Genomic DNA, 18,945 nt, shown 5'->3' with positions numbered 1-18,945 from the left:
TGAGTTCTATCTGTGTGGATAGAACCCGTACCTATTACAGTTTATGCGGTTGTTCACATGTCTTTGTATTTTTGTGGACCAAATGGTCCACACAAAATCATGAAGTCATGTCTATTTTTGATCAGAGTCATGGATCAAACTCACCAATTGTAAAGTTGGTGTCCCTGCATGGTTCCTACCCCTTCTCCCGGCAGGGATGCCAACATGCCCACCACCTCGACCACCCAGCTATTTCCTCTGCTCTTTCTCCAGTGTCCCAGAACCTTGGCATCGCACACAGGTCTCCAGTCAAAGCGCTTAGGGCGTGTGTCCACCTCTTAACCCCTTTCTGATATTGGGCATAATAGTACACCGATGTCAGACTCCCCCTGTTTGGTACAGGCTCCGGCGCTGAGCCCACACCTTTCCGGGCACATGTCAGCTGATATGCACAGCTGACATGTGCCCTGCAACAGCCATGGGTGAAATTGCGATCCACCCACTGCTGTTAACTAGTTAAATGCCACTGTCAATCTCTGACAGTGGCATTTAACTCGCGCTTCTGGCAAGGGCACCGGAAATCCCACTCATCTGTGACCCCATCATGTGATCGCGAATCACCAGTGGGTTGGTATGACAACTAAATGCCTCCAGCAGACCTCTATGGTTGTCAAAGCCATATTGCTATGAGCACTGCCCCGTGGTTGGCACTCATAGCAAGTGAGCATTTCTGCTACATACAGACGATCTCATTATCGCCTGTATGTAGCAGAGCCAGTCGGATAACTGCAGCTTCTAGTCTCCCATGGAGACTATTGAAGCATGTAAAGTGTAAAACAAATGTTTTTAAAAATATTTAAAGAATTAAAAAATATAAAAAGTTCAAATCACCCCCCTTTTGCTTCATTCAAAATAAAACAATGAAAAGAAGATCAAAAATACATATATTTGGTATCGCTGCATTCACAATCACCTGATCTATCAATATAAAAAAAAAAATTACCGGATCGCTAAGTGAGAAACAAAGTCAAAATGGCAGAATTACGTTTCTTTAATTGCTGCAACATTGCATTGAAATGCAATGACGGGTGATCAAAATATCTTATCTGCACCTAAATGGTATCATTAAAAACATCAGCTCAGTACACAAAAAATAAGCCCTCACCCAATCTATGATCATGGAAAGTGGAGACCCTATGGGTACCGAAAAATGGCACAATTTTTTTTAGCAAACTTTGGAATTTTTTTTCACCACTTAAATAAAAATGAACCTTTACATGTTTGGTGTGTATGAACCATTATATTGCGGGGACTGGGATGCCAGCATTCAAGCACCAGCAGAAAAAGTTCTAGTTTTCCTGGTCCAGCTGCCGCAGACTACCAAAATGTAGGCTAGACCAGGACAATGCAATTTTTTTTTTGCTCAACTCTGTACGTTACATCTGTATAATTTGATTGCCCTATTTACCCACCTGGACTATGAATGTTTTCTAGGGAATTCTCTTCGAAAGTGCTGATTAACTGTGATATGTTTTCACCAAACACTTCAAAGCAGTGATCTATTAAGAACTCAACCACAGCTGTGACCTATTAAAATAAAGGCATATAAAAGTAAGCTTAAACGGTAAAGAAGTTGTTTGGTGATTAAAACTGTCCTCATGGTGTTTAGTGCAGCACAGCCTCTTGTACACATACCCCAAGCTCTTGGATGAGGTGGAGGGTAAGTTGTCGAAAAAGCTAGAATAAGCAATTGGGCTCTGAATCTGTAGGCACTGAGCAAATTAAGAAGCAGAACAGGAACGAGAAGCTTGGAAGAGTCATATAACTATCCCAGGTATAAACAGTAACTCTGGTTCAGGATTAAATAGCTGGGAACTGACTAAAGCTGCAGATTGAAATACAACAATAGCTTTTTTATGCATTTGATTTTGTGCTGTAAGCGGCAGTCATGTTGGCGCTATATAAAGTCACTATCACAGGTCCTGCTGATCTAAGCAGTGGTGCCACTCCTTTTCTAGTCTACTATACTTTATACATTCATTGTAGTGTTCTTTTACCTTCTCATTTAGCTCCATTTGAGTTTCTAAGGGAAGGTTCTTATCAACCCGAGGGATAAGCATGGTTGGCGCAATGCAGACAGCTAGGTTTCTGGAGTCCATCTTGTTTATGTCTGAAGCTTTACTAATATGATGGAGGACACAGATCAAGTGTCGCAGCAAAATAAGATTTGGTTTTGGTAATTTCTCTGCAGTCCTGCAAAAAAAGAGAAAAAGAAAGAATTCAGCATTTGCGCAATCTTAGTTCAGCCATTCTGAAAACTTCCACAGCAAACGTGAAACTAAAGAAAACTTCCTTATGAAAGAGGAACTAAATTCAAAAATTTTCATCAAAAACTCCCTTTCAATTTCAAACCGTCTGGTATTTCCAGTGTGAGCTTGCTGAAACAATGGTAAAAAGCATAGGACAGGGTTCACATCACATTTTTGGCCTCTGTTTATTGTATAATAAGGGAAAAGCTACAAATAGACATGTTCATGTTTATAGAAAATTATAATGATTATATTGCACATAAATTGTAGGTGTACGTCATCTCTTCTTGTATATAGTGTACACCTGTGTGTCATGTCCTTCTGTATATAATATATACCTATATGTCATCTCTTCCTGTATATAATATATACCTATATGTCATCTCCTCCTGTATATAGTATATATCTGTAAGTCAGCTCCTCCTGTATATAGTATATACCTGTAAGTCATCTCCCCTGTATATAGTATATACCTGTATGTCATCTCCCCTGTATATAGTATATACCTGTGTGTCATCTCCCCTATATATAGAATATACCTGTGTGTCATCTCCTCCTGTATATATTATATACCTACATGTCATCTCCTCCTGTATATAGTGTATACCTGTATGTCATCTCCTCCTGTATATAGTATATACTTGTACGTCTCGCAGGTTCCCTCCCATCTGTACACAGTGGAGGCACAGTGACCTCGCAGCACAAAGTATTTCAGCGTGGCAGCTCCCACCCCTGATGCTCGGTTCTGCACATAGAAGGCCGCGGTGTCAGGAGCAGACTCTGGAGCTGTCAGGTGAGGTGAATTCTAAGGTGTCTTGGGGGGCAATGAGCCTGGGATAAGCTCGGTGGGCGGTGAGCCTGAGATGTGCTCGGTGAGCCCGGGATGTGCTCGGGGGGCGGTGAGCCCGGGATGGATGATGTGGGAAATTAGGGGTAGTAGTCCGGTGGCTCTGACGGGTTCATGTGGGATATTAGGGGTAGTATTCTGGTTAGATGTGGTCTGCGCCTGCCGCGCACTGATGCTTTGCGTGTGGAGTGAGTGTGGCTATGTGGAGTGGGCACGGCTTGATACATACACACACACGCATACATACACTCAGCTTTATATATATATGGATTTTTTGAGTTTCTTTTTTTATCTTATTCATTATGGGGACAGGGTTTTGAGGGTCCAAATGTTTTCGGCTGATTTATTAATTGCGACTTTTTAAAAATTCGCCAATTATTTGAGGAGATATAATCCAGTGGATGGGGGATCCCTTATGGACTGATTTTATCTACTTCAGAAATTTTTCAACACATTTTTCCACATGAAGAGGATCATGCGACTTTTGTTGTAAAAATCTGATAAGGGGTTGAAGATAAAAATCAAGAGCATTTTTTATTTTGCTCAAAATGAAATCGGAGTCGACATTTCGAAGAGTCCGGCACAAGAAATGTCAGTGAATACAAGACAAAAAAAGAAAATTGACTTAAATGAAAAATGCCAATGATGATGAATCAGGCCATACTGTAAGTGTGGCTCCAATACGCTAGGCAAATATTGTGGCTAACAAAGATTACTCTCGCTCACCATTTCATCTCCTCAACTTTCTCTTCCAAATTCACCTTCTCCAATGCACTTATCCATTTGTTGTACAGATCTGATGACAGGAGCTGGTTGGGGATGCCTCTTAAGAAATCCTGATAACAAGAGAATATTATTTTAGCTAAAAAAAATAACAAAAATAGGCAAATAGATTTATCATGAACAAAGCAGGATACTGAAATAGCTGACATTTACTTCTATAGAGACTAGTGGTTCTGTATAGCAAGGGCATGAGGTCTCGGAGGTGCTAGGTACAATGGTGGCATCTCAACAAACTACTCTGCTTTAGCCAAGGTGTTTAGATAATTTAGGACCATGCTCCCTAATGGACAATGATTCTTACAAGATGACATAACTAGATTTTTCTACAGGAAGCATTAGCAATAATTTTAGGCTTCACAAAGGAAGAAATGGTAACGTGAAGACCAGTCAGGTCTACCTTAAACACTACAGCGAGAAGGTGCACAGATTTTTTTTCCAAGTCCAAGTCTCTTCCATAGTTCAGGTTGTCTTTGAGTTCCTTGCGAGCTCTTTCATTGGCTGCTTTGCGAAAAATGCCCTCCGTCTGTGGACCTTGCACTCTCAGGATAGTTAATATTTCCTAAAGGGAAATCATAGAAAAAGTTATTTATTTGCATGTATAGACTTGTGTATAATTGCCCCAATCATCCATTTGCCCTCTGTACGATGAGTATATGGGCACTGGACTATGGGATGGAGGATGTGTATAATGGGTATATGGGCATGGGACTATGTGTGGAGGATGTGTGATGGGTATATGGGCACTGGATTATGCGATGGAGGATATGTATGATGGGCATATGGGCACTGGACTATGGGATGGAGGATGTGTATGATGGGTATATGGGCATGGGACTATGGGATGGAGGATGTGTGATGGGTATATGTGGGCACTGGACTATGGGATGGAGGATATGTTTGATGGGTATATGGGCATGGGACTATGGGATGGAGGATGTGTATAATGGGTATATGGGCATGGGACTATGGGATGGAGGATGTGTGATGGGTATATGGGCACTGGACTATGGGATGGAGGATATGTATGATGGGTATATGGGCATGGGACTATGGGATGGAGGATGTGTGATGGGTATATGGGCACTGGACTATGGGATGGAGGATATGTATGATGGGTATATGGGCATGGGACTATGGGATTGGAGATATGTATGATGGGTATATGGGCAGAGTACTATGGGATGGAGGATGTGTGATGGGTATATGGGCATGGGACTATGGGATAGAGGATATGTATTATGGGTATATGGGCATTGGACTATGGGATGGAGGATGTGTGATGGGTATATGGGCACTGGACTATGGGATGGAGGATGTGTGATGGGTATATGGGCACGGGACTATGGGATGGAGGATAATCATTATAATTTGTTAGAACTAGCCACAGTTAGTTACTATGCCTGGGCAACACCGGGCTCTTCAGCTAGTATCTATATATAAATGAGTATCACCAAAACATCAAATTTAAAATCTACATTTTTTAAATGGGGGGGCACATTAGATTTCTACATATGAAGCAACTACTTTGTCAGGAGGTTTGTATTACCAGACACAGCTTACACACAAGAGTCGTGCTATTTCATACAACCCCTTGAATTGCTACTTACAAATATTGCTTTAGGAAGGATGTCTTCCTCGCAGATAATGGACAAGGGCTGGTCAAATAAAGGCATGGTCAGTTCTGGTGGACTTGAAGACTCTGAGAGTGTAGAACTGCGTCTGAAAATGAAGGGCCAGGAGATGACGGCTTTCCTTTTCTTGTTGCTTTCTGGACAGTCCAAGAGAGAAAAGACACCAATGAATCCACAGAAGAAATATTCTGCTTAAACTTATTACACCAGGAAATCCAATTCTATGATTTTCAAACGCTGGGTACCCTACCTACTCTGACAATGTGCCAATCATTATCATTTTCTTTAACTGCTTATTTTGCATAAACTTTCTTTTGCACATGTATAGTTTATTGTACAGTTGTTGGATTGTTGTAATAAATAATTTAATTATATTCAGCATGAATTAATACAGCAAGGGCTGATTTTACTCACCAATGACATGGCAGATGCCCTCCTCACTCATCATGTCTGCCAATAATTGGAATTTCTTGGCATCTGCCTGGAAAGAGAAAGAAGAAAATATAAGATAGGAGAAAATACTGTTCAGACAACTAAAGGGAACTGGTACATTACATATACAGATCTATGGGCAGCAGAAGCTTGGATGGATGGATGGTTGGGTGGGTGTATGGGTGGATGGATGGGTGGATAATTTTTTTTTATCTTTTTTTATGGGAAAACAATCCTAATCAGTGATTGACAGTCTTCCCTGTGTAAGGGTGAATACATAGATTTCTGTAAATCACTGGATAGAAGCAATTACTGGACTCTTCAACAAAAAATGAGCGACCACTATTCCCAACACATCCGTCTGCTACTGCTTTATACTCTGCTACCTGCAGATTGAACTGAATGTTCAATTTGACAGGTTCACTTTCATTTAGGCTTTTAAAGTAAAGACTGGAAAACATGTTAAAAAGTAATAAAAGAACAGACGGCTTAATACTAACTAATAATAGCTATATAGTAAGGTCAAACAGCCCATAATACATAAAATCTGGCATCATTTTAATTTACCCTTTGTCTTTCATTCCCATAAAACAAGAGGAATGCTTTCAGTTTCTTTTTACAGTGTGCAGGATATTAGAAGCGTATTATAATATTATTATTATCAAGCATTAGCCGTTGGGTATCAGTTCAACATTTCTGTTTGCTGTCAATAAATTTGCATCCGAAGACTGAACTATTTCTTTTAATAAACTAGACAAGGATTTTTAGCAACCAGAAAGCGGAGATCTTAGGCTAGTTTCACACTTGCGTTAGGAGGCGCAGGGCACGGCCGCTGTGCAGCTCCGCCCCCTTCCCCTCCGGTCAGCTCCTCTTATGGGCGCATGACACTGCATGCGACTTGTGTACCCTATCTTTAGCATTGGGTATGCAGGCTGTGCGCTGGTATGCTTTTGGCGGCGCATGCGCCCTTTTGACGGTGTGCCGAGCGCACCAAAATGCAACACAGTGCGTTTGGCGCATGTCGGCGCACCGTCAAAAGGGCGCATGTACCGCCAAAAGCATACCAGCGCATGGCCTGTGTACCCAATGCTAAAGATAGGGTACGCAGGTCGCATGCAGGGTCATACGCCCATAGGAGGAGCTGACCGGAGGGGGCAAGGCAGGGGGCGGAGCTGCATGGCGGCCATGTGCTGTGCCTCCTAACGCAAGTGTGAAACTAGCCTTAAAAAGTGGGAAGAGTTTATCCTCCCAGAATGTCAGGAAGTTTTATTGTTTGACAGAACGTTATTTACATGTGAGTGATACATCCCTTACATTTTTTTTATTATGGTTAATCAAGTAACTCTTAGAAACTGATACTGAGATGAGTGCTTTGTCCTGAGCGAACAATCCTGTGCATATTATAATCCTAATCCCGCTCTCCAGTGGATAATCTAATCTGCAGTGCCGCTCTATGTTCTTGACTGTCTGATGGCTTTTTAGCACACCTCTATGAATAAATGAGACGTTATTGCCTCTTTCACTTACAAGACGAAGTATTAATGGTTGCTTCCTCCATTCACAACACATACATAACATATGTCAATGACTCACCTCTGTGTGACATTCAATTCGGGAATCCATGTTGTTGGCAACAAGAGCCTTAGACTACAATGGAAATAAAATAGGGATTATGTAAGGATGATGTCTGTGTGTGAACTGTACATAAATGTCAGATATGGAAAGAAGCCATATACTCACAGCATTGCAGCCGGTTAGAACCTTCATTAGTAATCCTGGACCAGGGGCGGCCGTACCCTCAATGCCACCGACTTCTCTTATCTGCCTGTGAGCAGAAATCATGTGGTTAGCTGTTACAGGGACTGTTCACTAGAGGAGACCGCTAACCTGCGTCTTTACATTATATGCAAAACAATCACAAAATATAAAATGTTTACCATGGATTATGAAAAAAGAGAACTGCAAACTGAAAAGAGCAAACACTCTTCTACCCATAGTATGGTAAATGTTTCCTATATATGAAATACATGGTGCAATGTGTTCATTGAAAATTCTTCATCTTCTGCCACCTGATGGTTATAGTTGGTACTACATTTTTTGCGAAAGTTTAATCTTATAACAGTTTATAAGTTTTGTCATAATAAAATAAAAACACATTTACTAAGGCCCCATTCAGATTTTAAAGTGATTTTCACAGATCAAACTTCTACCTAGTATAGTGTGTTGGGTTATTCACATGTCTGATCTTTTTGTATCAGACCGAGTGGCCCACGTAAAAATCTTGTCTGATCGTGATCGAAATGTCAGATCAAAATCGGCAATGCAAGTGTATGGAGCAGTGAAAAAAAAACTTGGATGCCATCTGTGTGCTGTACATTTTTTACGGACTGTTAGATAGGAGAAGGTGGAGAAACCTTTTTTTCTTTTTCCATCTGAGAAAAACTGATGATACTCAAACCAATCTCTACTGAAAATTTGCTAAACCTACAAACAAAATCACTGATGAAACTGGGACCATTTTTCTCACACTTGTAAAAAAAAATGGCATCTGGGACATTATTACATTTTTGCACCCTGCTTTTTCTACAAACCACCGTTATACTGTGCATTACATACGTATACATAAGCTTGTTCATTTTTCCAGGCACTTTCTGGGGCTCATTAGAGAGTACAATACATCTTACCACCAACATGATAGATGAAAGCAGCGTCAAAACAAGTGATTGATTCTCCTGTATATCGGACACCTGCTACAGTGGGTGACTCCATCACTAATTTTTGAGAACCTGTTGGAGTCCTGCTTTCATCTATCACGTTCATTAGTCAACCTCATGGAAGGATTTGTTGTTGCTGTGCTGCTCTCCTTTTTTTACTATCTTCATTTAGAATATTAATTATAATCTAAAAAAAAACATGTTTTCTACATGGTGTCGCTTGAATGGCTGCAGGTGATCAGAGCTGTTGTGAATTATTTCAACCGCAAAGCAACTCCCATGGTGACAACCACAATCAGAATAACAGATCTACAAAACAAAGTTTGGCGCGTTAGACAGGGCACACTGTGTTCTGTTCCAGCTGCTTATCAGAGACGAGAACTCGTGCAGCCATAACACCCAGATCTATAGTCAGAGTAATACAAGTCACATAGAACCACTACAGAAACAATCATTCTAAATAGCCATCATTACGTATCTGTAATATACAGGTCCACGTGAAGCCGCACAGACTGATAGACGTCATATATTCTGGACACTGAGCGTGAACACACGTTATACACCGCAAGCCGTGTGTAGTTATAGTAATCCACAGCAGATACTGGTATTTTCTCACCATAAGCGACAACTAACATAGATAAGTATGAGATATGGAAGGTGGATGTATTTAAATATAAGGAAGGGGTTAATAATATGACTAGATGTACTGTACTTAGGGATAACTTGTTGTCTATGCATACAGCACCATAGACTAGGTAGGTGACATGTAAACTACAGTATAAATAAAAATCACTAATAATAATCATAATGTTAATAGCTTGTCTGCTTGGAAATCTGTCATTTGGACAAAGCTTTGATGTAGATGTTTGCCATATTAATGTATATATATATATATATTACCCTCTTCAAGACTTTCCATATTTTCATACATCATATATTCCACTTACCACACAAGTGTGTCCAGCCAGAGTTCCTTCACTTCACTGGAACTGTAAGAAAGAAGAGACAAGGCTCACGACCATCCTGCGCCAAGTAGCCAAGCGTGTACAGAGGACTAAAGTGTTCTCCACGCTTTCCTATTTTGTGTAGGGGGCAGGTGGAAATTCACAAGAGTCACGGAGACAGGAAGAAGCATCATCATGGGTTGCTCTGCAAAAGTCACTGTTTTACAAAACACGCCTGTTTCCTCTTCTCTCAAACAGGGGACTACTGCTCCGAGGTAATTCTACTAATGGAAACCATGACCGTAGGCAGGTATAAGCACCCATGACATCACGGCCTACAATCTGCTACCACAAACAAAGCACAGCGTACACCCACAGCATTAAATCCTACCATTAAAAATCTTTATTACCATTGGATATAATAACGATTAATAATAACATTAATTCTGTAGTGAATGTCGTCAATGGTAGTGGGAACAAAAATGTCAACAGCTAAAATCACAAATGACAAAACATCATTTCAAGGGGTGAAGTCAAAAAACATAAAAGCTAAACAGTTCTTATTGACCAACATGCATACTTACATCCAAAATTCATTCTTAGGGCTTATTCTTACTTGCAAGAGACTCACACGATTCTCGTGCGAGTCTCTCGCATGAAAACCTGGCTGTGCCACCGGTACTCGGACTGCATAGAAATACATAGAAATACATATAGCCGCATATAGCCGCATGCTCCAGTCCGAGTGCTTGCGGCAGTGCCAGGTTTTCATGCGAGAGACTCGCACGAGAATCGTGCGAGTCTCTCGCAAGTGAGTATGAGCCCTTACAAGCTGAAACTGAAGTCGAACATCCCTTCGGCGGATATTAGCTACTCACAAATGGTACCCTTACAAAATCCAACTGCTGCAGCATCTCAGCGAGGATGACCCAGATAGGCGAGCTGAATTTACAGAATGGGCAAAACAAAAATTGAAACAGGACCCTCAGTTTACACAGAACATTATGTTCAGTGATGAGGCAAATTTTTTGGGTGGGCCATTTATATGAATACACCTAAATAAAATGGGAATGGAGACAGTTTTCTTGCATAGGGTGTCTTGCATTGAAACCTGCTACAATGACCCAGGTACTGCGTTCACCAGACATCAACACAATTTCTATCCGCTCCTCACGTGTTAACCTCTGTGACATGTCAATGGCTGTAAGCAAAGAAAAACTTGTAAATAACTCATAAAAGAATAAAGTTATGCTAAAACCAAGCACTCCAATTTTTTTCTTGTGAAATTCTCAATAAGTTTAATGTGTCACATGACCCTCTTCCCATTGGAAAAAATAAAGTTGGATCCAAAATGGCCAACTTCAAAATGGCCACCATGGTCACCACCCATCTTAAAAGGTTTTTCCCCTCCCATATACTAATGTTCCACAAACAGGAAGTTGATATCACAAACCATTCCCATTTTATTTAGGTGTATCCATATACAGTACATGGCCCACCCTGTAGGATAGGTAGCTATGTAGATGTCTGTGACAAAAACAATTAGCACAGTGTGTGTGCAAATTACTGTACATGTAATTAATTAATAAAATATTATTTTTCTTTTTCTTTTTCAATTTTCATAACCAGGAGCGGGAAAGCCGACAACTTGGGGCCAATGTTTATAGCCTGGGAAGGGTGTAATACCATGGAGCTTCCCAAGCTATTAATATCAGCTCACAGCTGTATAATTAGCCTTTATTAAAATGGGGGACCCCCCAAAAAAATGATGTAAGGTCCCCCTAAAATTAATAACCAGCAAAGGCGATGCAGACAGCTGCGGGCTGATATTAATGGCCTAGGAAGAGGCCATTAATACTGGCTCCCCCAGTCAAAAAACATCAGCTCTCAGCCACCCCAGAAAAGGAGCATCTGTAGGATTCGCCAATTCTGGCACTTAGCCTTGCTCTTCCCACTTGTCCTATAGCAGTGGCAAGTAGGGTGATAGTTGGGGGGGTTGATGTCACCTTTTTATTGTCAGGTGACATCAAGCCCCCAGGTTAGTAATGGAGAGGTGTCATTTAGACGTCTCCATTACTAGCCCCATAGTCACATTGTAAGAAAACTCAGAAACCCAGAAAAAAGTCTTTTAATTGAAATAAAGGCACATACTCCTTTAATATTCTTAATTAAACCATAGTTGTCATAGTTGCTCATTCCCCTGATGCCCTCATCATCTGCAAAAGAGGTAAAAAAAAGAAACAACAATACTCCTCACCTTTTTGCGAGTTCATGGCCAATAAACTCACTTCACCTAAGTGAAGTATCCACAATCAATGAATGTTTCAAGAGCCATGTCATCTGCTGGTGTAGGTCCACTGTGTTTTATCAAGACAAATGTCAGCGCAGGCGTCTATCAGGAAATTTTAGAGCACTTCATGCTTCCTGCTGCCGACAAGCTTATTGTAGATGAAAATTTCCTTCTCCAGCAGGACTTGGCACCTGTCCACACTGAAAAAAGTACCAATTCCTGGTTTAAAAACAACAGTATCACTGTGCTTGATTGACCAGCAGACTCGCCTGACCTTAACCCCATAGAGAATCTATGGGGAATTGTAAAGAGGAAGATGAGGGACACCAGACCCAACAGATGAGCTGAAGGCTGCTATCAAAGCAACTTGGGCTTCCACAACACCTCAGCAGTGCCACAGACTAATCTCCTTCATGCCACTCCACATTGATGCAGTAATGGAGCCCCGACCAATTATTGAGTGCATTTACTGAATATACTGTACATTTCAGTAGGTCAACATTTTGGATTTTAAAATCATTTTTCAAGAAGCTGTTATAAAGTATTCTAATATACTGAGATAATGACTTTTGGGTTTTCTTTCGCTGTAAGCTATAATCATCACCATTAGCAGAAATAAACACTTGAAATACATAAGTCTGTAATGACTCTATCTAATTTATAAGTTTCACATTTTGTATTGAAGAACTGAAATAAATTAAATTTTTAATAATATTCTAATTTTGTGAGATGCACCTGTATATACAGTGGGTACGGAAAGTATTCAAACCCCTTTAAAACAGAAATGTAGAAATTTTTGAAAATTTATTAAAAAGAAAAACTGAAATATCACATGGTCATAAGTATTTAGACCCTTTGCTCAGACACTCATATTTAAGTCACATACTGTCTATTTCCTTGTGATCCTCCTTGAGATGGTTCTACTCCTTCATTGGAGTCCAGCTGTGTTTAATTAAACTGATAGGAGGTGATTTGTAAAGGCACACACCTGTCTATATAAGACCTCACAGCTAACAGTGCATGTCAGACCAAATGGAAATCATGAGGTCAATGGAACTGGCCAAGGAGCTCAGAGACAGAATTGTGGCAAGCAATTCACCGAGCAGGAACCTAATCCCTGTCTGATCCTAGCGTAGGTCCTACGTAGGGAGGGGTCAAGGTGAGCAATAGTCAGTCCCCACTAAAACTAACGACAGAGAGGGCACATGGACCTCCTGAACGGCGAAAACACATTTCTCTGGTTTGGCATAAGGCTTGTTATCTTTTAATATCTAAAGCACCTGTCTCACAAGCCCCTGATGTATCTTCAAATCAGGTGAACAAATCAAAATATCATCCAGATAGACCACCACAAACCTGCCCACCAAATGATTGAAAATATTATTAATGAAATGCTGGAACACCTCTGCAGCTGCTCTGCCAGCACAGAAACGGGATCCATGAACCCGGGAAAAAAAAACACTGAAAACACACACAAAGCAAACAACTGACAGTTCTTTTTTCTTTTAAAAAAAGTGTACGGTTGGTGTTAATGTCACTTCCTGACCCTAGCGATAGGCGCTACATAGGGATGGGACAGGGTAAACACTAGTCAGTCCCCACTAAAACTAAAGACAGAGAGGGTAGATGGATGGAGAAACACTTAGATTGAGAAGACAACGGAGATATCATGCTAGCAATCCTCTAAGGGTCCTCAGGGAAGACACTAACTGAATGCTAGAACTTCCAACAAGCATGAGGCAACACCCACACCATGTTTCAGCAATTGAATGTATTTAAACCTTTAGCACAGGGGTATGTCTAGCAGCAGAAGATGGAGGTAACTATTGGGTTCTAGCAGGGCCGGTTTTAGGCAAAGTGGGGCCCTAAGCAAAGTTTAAAATGGGGCCCCAAATGCTAACATATTGCACATCACAGAAGCATTTCGATTGTAGTTACATTAGTTACATGCACTGAGTTCAGGCCTCTAAATGAGAAAGAATGATGGGGACTAGAGATGAGCGACTTTGCCTTTTTTCGGGTCGAAAAGTCGGGTCGAACAAATCGGCCGATTTTTGTGAAAAGTCGAAGGTCGACTGAAACACGAATCCCAATGCAAGTCAATGGGGAAGCAAAGTCGGCAGGAAGTGGAGGACAGGAAACACACCTACAGTGCCCTTTTGAATGCCAAAAACATCAATTCTTATTACTGAAGCATTTCAACCTTAATTTACTTCATAATACTAGTTACGCACTGAAAAATGTGGGTTATTTGGCTAAATTTGTGGGGAGGTAGGGCTGGCTCAAGGTTTTCATGTGCCCTGGGCCAAAGAGCGCCCCTTTAACACATAGCACAACTCATGATGCTCCGATACAGCAGAGAAATAGTGGTAAAGTACAATGAAAAATACTTCACTTTTTACATCTCATGACTGATATCCATTTTAAATTCTCCAATAGCTCCAAAAACGGACAGTATATTACTCCATACAGTATTATGGCCACCGCATAGTGCGCTATACAGAGTAATGAGGCCCATATATTTCTCCATACAGAATCATTGGTCCCATATAATGTTTGAAACAGTATATCATGAGCTCCACATAATGCTACAGTATATGTTGGTCCCCATGGATGAAGCTGCACTGTCTTATGGGCCCAAATAATGCTCCATATATAATGGGCCCCATTTCTAATGATCTAGTGTATAATGGGCCCTGTAAATGCTGCTCCAGTGTCTGATGTCCACCTTTGGAATGCTCCAGTGTATGGTGGGCCCCATATATCATTCTCCAGAGTATAGTGCTCCCCAAAAATTGCTGTCCCAACATTGAAAACAATTAAATAAGTCTCCTCAAATAAGTCTCCTCGCTAGGGAATCCCTGTACTAGTTTGGGCGCAGACATGATGTCATTGCACTCTCTGATCAGAATATCACTGTCAGGAAACGCGGAAGACGTCATGGCGGTGGAGCAGGGAGAGGTAAGTATTTCATCTTTGCAAGTGCTGTGATCCTGAGCAAGCAGGGGGGGCCCACTCGTTGTCGACGGCACTGGCACAGGGCCCCTCATAGTACAGTGGTGTGTCTGATGGCGGGTGGGCCGAACTGGCACTTTCATCTGCACCTTCCTCTTTGTCACCATGTGAGGTAGTACAGTATATAGGAAGGGTAACCTGAGTTTCATCAGTGTCAGATTCTGGCTGTGTAGAGTGCGAGGGGAATGTAGTGGTCTGGGTCAATGTACCAGCAGAATCATCTAGCAGTGGCTGGGTATCAGTGCACTTGTGGCACCCCCAGGAGTACGGTCGCCACAGTGGCATTACCTTCCTCCTAGGGAGTGTGATGTCATGCTTGGGAGCAACGAAGGATCTCTCTAGCAGTTAAACCAACACACAACACATTTCCCACTCCAGGCCAGCAGGGAGACCTCTGAACCTGACTGCTGAGGAGCTGCTCTCTGTGGTCAGGAGGAGGTAAGTTAGGACAGTCTGTGAAGGGAAGGGGAAGTGTGTGGACGTGAGAAGGGGAGCTGGAGGATGAGCAGAGTTAAGGCTCACTCCTAGCTGTAGCGCATGGTCCGGATTCCGGTCTCCGAGTTTGTAGGGACACTGACATTCCTGCAGCCGAAACAGGAGGAAGTAGCAGTTGTAAATACTCTGTACCCAACTAAGGCTCGGAGGCCCCAGCAGCGACGTGTGGGAGCCAGAAGGAAAAGGCTACGGCTGCCTGCCATACGAGAAAGTTCCAAAAGAGAGTCAACAGGGGGAACTGCATTGAACTCAGCACTGCGAGTACCTCAGATAAGCGCTAGAACGGAGGCCACACTACCTATCTGCAGAGAGAGAATTCCAAATTGGCTTCCAGGCTGACCAACTCCTTCTCCATCTGTACTCTGTTTCCTGGACGGCACTTACCAAGTACAGGTAAAGGAACTGCACGACTGTGTCTGTCATCTTTCTCCTGCACCTGGCACACAGCTCTGCTACATCCTGCACTGCACACCATCTACCAACTCTTTCATCTGCCCTGCGACTATGGCCCTACCTGTGCAGGGCTTCTACATCTTAGCTACACCACAACATCTGTCCCAGAGAAGTGACATTGTAGCACTGGTCAATCTAATCAGAAACCACAGGTGGCGTCACATATCATTCACCTATAAACGTAATTCACCCCTTTGCATGGACGCCCAGGGCCACGGAATGGGTCACCACCACCATGACACATCCCTGTGAGACACCGGCCCGGTACCGATTAACCCCACTGCCCTGGCTGGCCACCCACACTCCATGTCAGATTCATCTTGGACTGGGGTATTCACGATTTGACTTGATAACCCAGGCACGGTAAGATAGAAAGAGCTACATGGACTAATGTGAAGTGTGGCCTGCTGCATCATTCACTTTGGGTGGGGGTGCAGGACACAAGGAAAGGGGTTCTTCCTGACCAGGAGCCAGCACTTGACCACTCAGTGCTTGCATTTTTTGAAACTTCAGAAGAGGAGGGCATATTTGCTGGAGTCTGTTTCGGCAATGTAAGCCAAAACCAGTTCCTCATGCTCCGGCTTTAAAAGCGGTTAACCTACTTCCAGAAAAGGTAGCCTTCCAGGCGTTCCAGAGCCAGACCATGATGCAGGCTCAACAGCTCCTGCCTTAGCTGCTATTGTGCTTTTGCCACTACCAGCAGATGCACCACCACCATCAGCACCAGCTGGCCCCCCCACGCCCACGTCGGCGGCCTCTTCCACCAAACTTCAAAATTTAGCACAAAATAGACACAAAATAACATCAGATATATGGCACTGTATCAGAGGCGTACAGCTCTATTCAGTCAAAGGATAATTGTCAATCTTCATATATATTCCATCAGTCACACAGTGACGCTCACAGGCTCAGTATGGATTAGACAAGAATATAAAAAGTAGACAAAGTGTACAGTATCATCAGATAGCAGGTATATATAGCATAGTTTAAGCGTAGACAATGTACGTCTATATATCAGGAGTAGTGTTGAGCCACCCCGCTAGTGTTTTGGTTCGTCGCACAGGAGGCAAGTTCGTCGAATGTTCGTCGAACCACATTGAAAACAATGGCAGGCAAACACAAACACATACAAACACATAGAAAACAATTACAAAACACCTTAAAGGTGTCCCAAAGCCGAAAAAATGCTCAGAAGACAAAAATTAACATATGGAAAAGGGCAACTACATTTAGAAAAGAGATGGAGGAGTAAAAGGAGGAGGTGGAGGAGACACAGATATAGGCTTGTCATGCCCTTATGAAGTCAAGAAAGGCTGGAATAAAAATGTAAAATACCAACCAAACAAAAAAATTCTGAAATCGAACACTATCATATACCGTCGGACTTCCCACCAATAAATTATGCCAACTGGCGATCGGGCGGCATTATTCCCACGAACCTCCAAACAGCGTCCATGAAGGCAAAGTGTTTGCTTTCCGGGGGCAGTATGATTGCAAAGCTGAACCTTAAAGGAATGTCCAAAAGAGCACCACCAGGAGTGAAGCCTGCGGCTTAATTGGACTCCGCCCGGGAAACCACAACCATGCCACCTCAAGAAAAGATGCACACATTGAAAGTTTTGTCGATTCTGTGTGTGGTGTGGTATGTCCGTTTGTAGTTGTGCTAGCGATTTGTCAGCTTTATTCCATTAATGAACGAGACTCCGGCATGCCCCCGCGGTACGCGTCAAGCTTACTAGAGGGATACGCGAGGCTCTGGCACGCGAGATCGAGCAATAACAGGTCTATCATGGCCTTACATGTCCGGGGCTGCATGCGTGCTACACTGAAAGGACCAGCTTTTGTTGCTTACAGGTGCAGATAACCCGCTGAACACTATTAGTGATGGGGATCTGCGATTCCAATTATTCCCCGCGAACGATGATTTCCCAGTAAGTGCAGGTCAACCGCAATTTCTGAATTAGGCCTAACTGGCATTCCTGAAAAAATGCAAAAAATTACGTGTCCAAACCACAGGTGCTGTAGCTTGCTTAACAGCTCGGCAGCCGTTCTCAGGCCCAGTATGGATTCGACAAGATTCTAGAAAGTTGATAAAGGGTACAGTTTCACCGGATAACACGTATATATGTAGCATAGTTTACACATTAAAAACCTATGTCTATATATCAGGAGGCAGGCTCAGATGGTCTCAGGCCCAGTATGGATTTGACCAGATTGTACAAAGTTGAGAAAGGTTACATTATCACTGGATAGCAGGTATATATAGCACAGTTTAAACATTTAAAATCTTCGTGTTCTCAGTATGGATTAGACAACAATCTACAAAGTGGAAAAAAGGAAATGTATTTGAAGCATACACCAGTATACACTTTTGGTGGTATTTTTTAATCTTCATATATATTTCTGTCTCAGTAAGACAGTCCAAACTCTCCGCAATAGGAAATGAGATGCATACAATTACTGACAAAGTCTAGTGATTGCAGAAATCTAGGAATTACTATTCACGGGAAAAACTTCCGTCACAATTCTCAGAGTCGATGCTGACCCTCAATTAATTAGTGTGTGGAGACAGCGAAAACCTTTCTTTGTGAAGAAAGTGTTGCTGTATCGCAGTACCGTTGATCTCATCGCCGTTACTCATACCATCCAATTTTGATCACAGGGAGAGATGTAAACATGGTGCTCACTGCCTATCATGATCTGTCACGTAACTTTGGAGTGCAAAACACAGAAGCCACAGGCTGTAGGCGATTCAATTGGATTGGCATGAGAGGGCACATTTAAAAATGTGCACTGGAATGTCACACGTCTGTGGGTAGGAAAACTGTGAAAGCTGATGAGAAACCACCACTGCATCTCATTGTGAGTCGACGTCCATAAGAAATGGAAGCCATTGATCATCTGAAGCTAGGGCCCAGCCAGCGGGTCAGGGCATAGCTACGTCTTAACCATCATCTATCAGCTCACCAAATTTGTAGTGGCAGTCCCAGTGAAGGATTTGACAGCCCAGACTACACAGCGGAGGAGCAGGGAGAGGTAAACATTGCAAATGC

The 18,945-nt window shown here is 42.3% G+C and overlaps 1 protein-coding gene across 1 annotated transcript in view; it reads right to left on the bottom strand.

Annotated features, from left to right (window-relative positions):
- Positions 1-18,945, bottom strand: part of TAGAP (T cell activation RhoGTPase activating protein) — a 217,662-nt gene that overhangs the window by 1,796 nt on the left and 196,921 nt on the right. Inside the window, exons 4-12 of the mRNA XM_073575686.1 lie at positions 9,643-9,684; positions 7,722-7,806; positions 7,575-7,628; positions 5,964-6,030; positions 5,526-5,686; positions 4,316-4,477; positions 3,862-3,971; positions 2,037-2,232; positions 1,452-1,566 (exon numbers count right to left, since the gene is read on the bottom strand). Coding sequence (XP_073431787.1) covers positions 1,452-1,566; positions 2,037-2,232; positions 3,862-3,971; positions 4,316-4,477; positions 5,526-5,686; positions 5,964-6,030; positions 7,575-7,628; positions 7,722-7,806; positions 9,643-9,684 — 992 coding nt within the window. The remainder of the gene's footprint in view (positions 1-1,451; positions 1,567-2,036; positions 2,233-3,861; positions 3,972-4,315; positions 4,478-5,525; positions 5,687-5,963; positions 6,031-7,574; positions 7,629-7,721; positions 7,807-9,642; positions 9,685-18,945) is intronic.

The sequence above is a fragment of the Dendrobates tinctorius genome, unplaced genomic scaffold, assembly GCF_039654945.1.
Source record: "Dendrobates tinctorius isolate UK_male_01 unplaced genomic scaffold, ASM3965494v1 ptg000046l, whole genome shotgun sequence".
NCBI classification, from domain to species: domain Eukaryota; kingdom Metazoa; phylum Chordata; class Amphibia; order Anura; family Dendrobatidae; genus Dendrobates; species Dendrobates tinctorius.
This window is presented reverse-complemented; position numbering and strand designations above follow the sequence as displayed.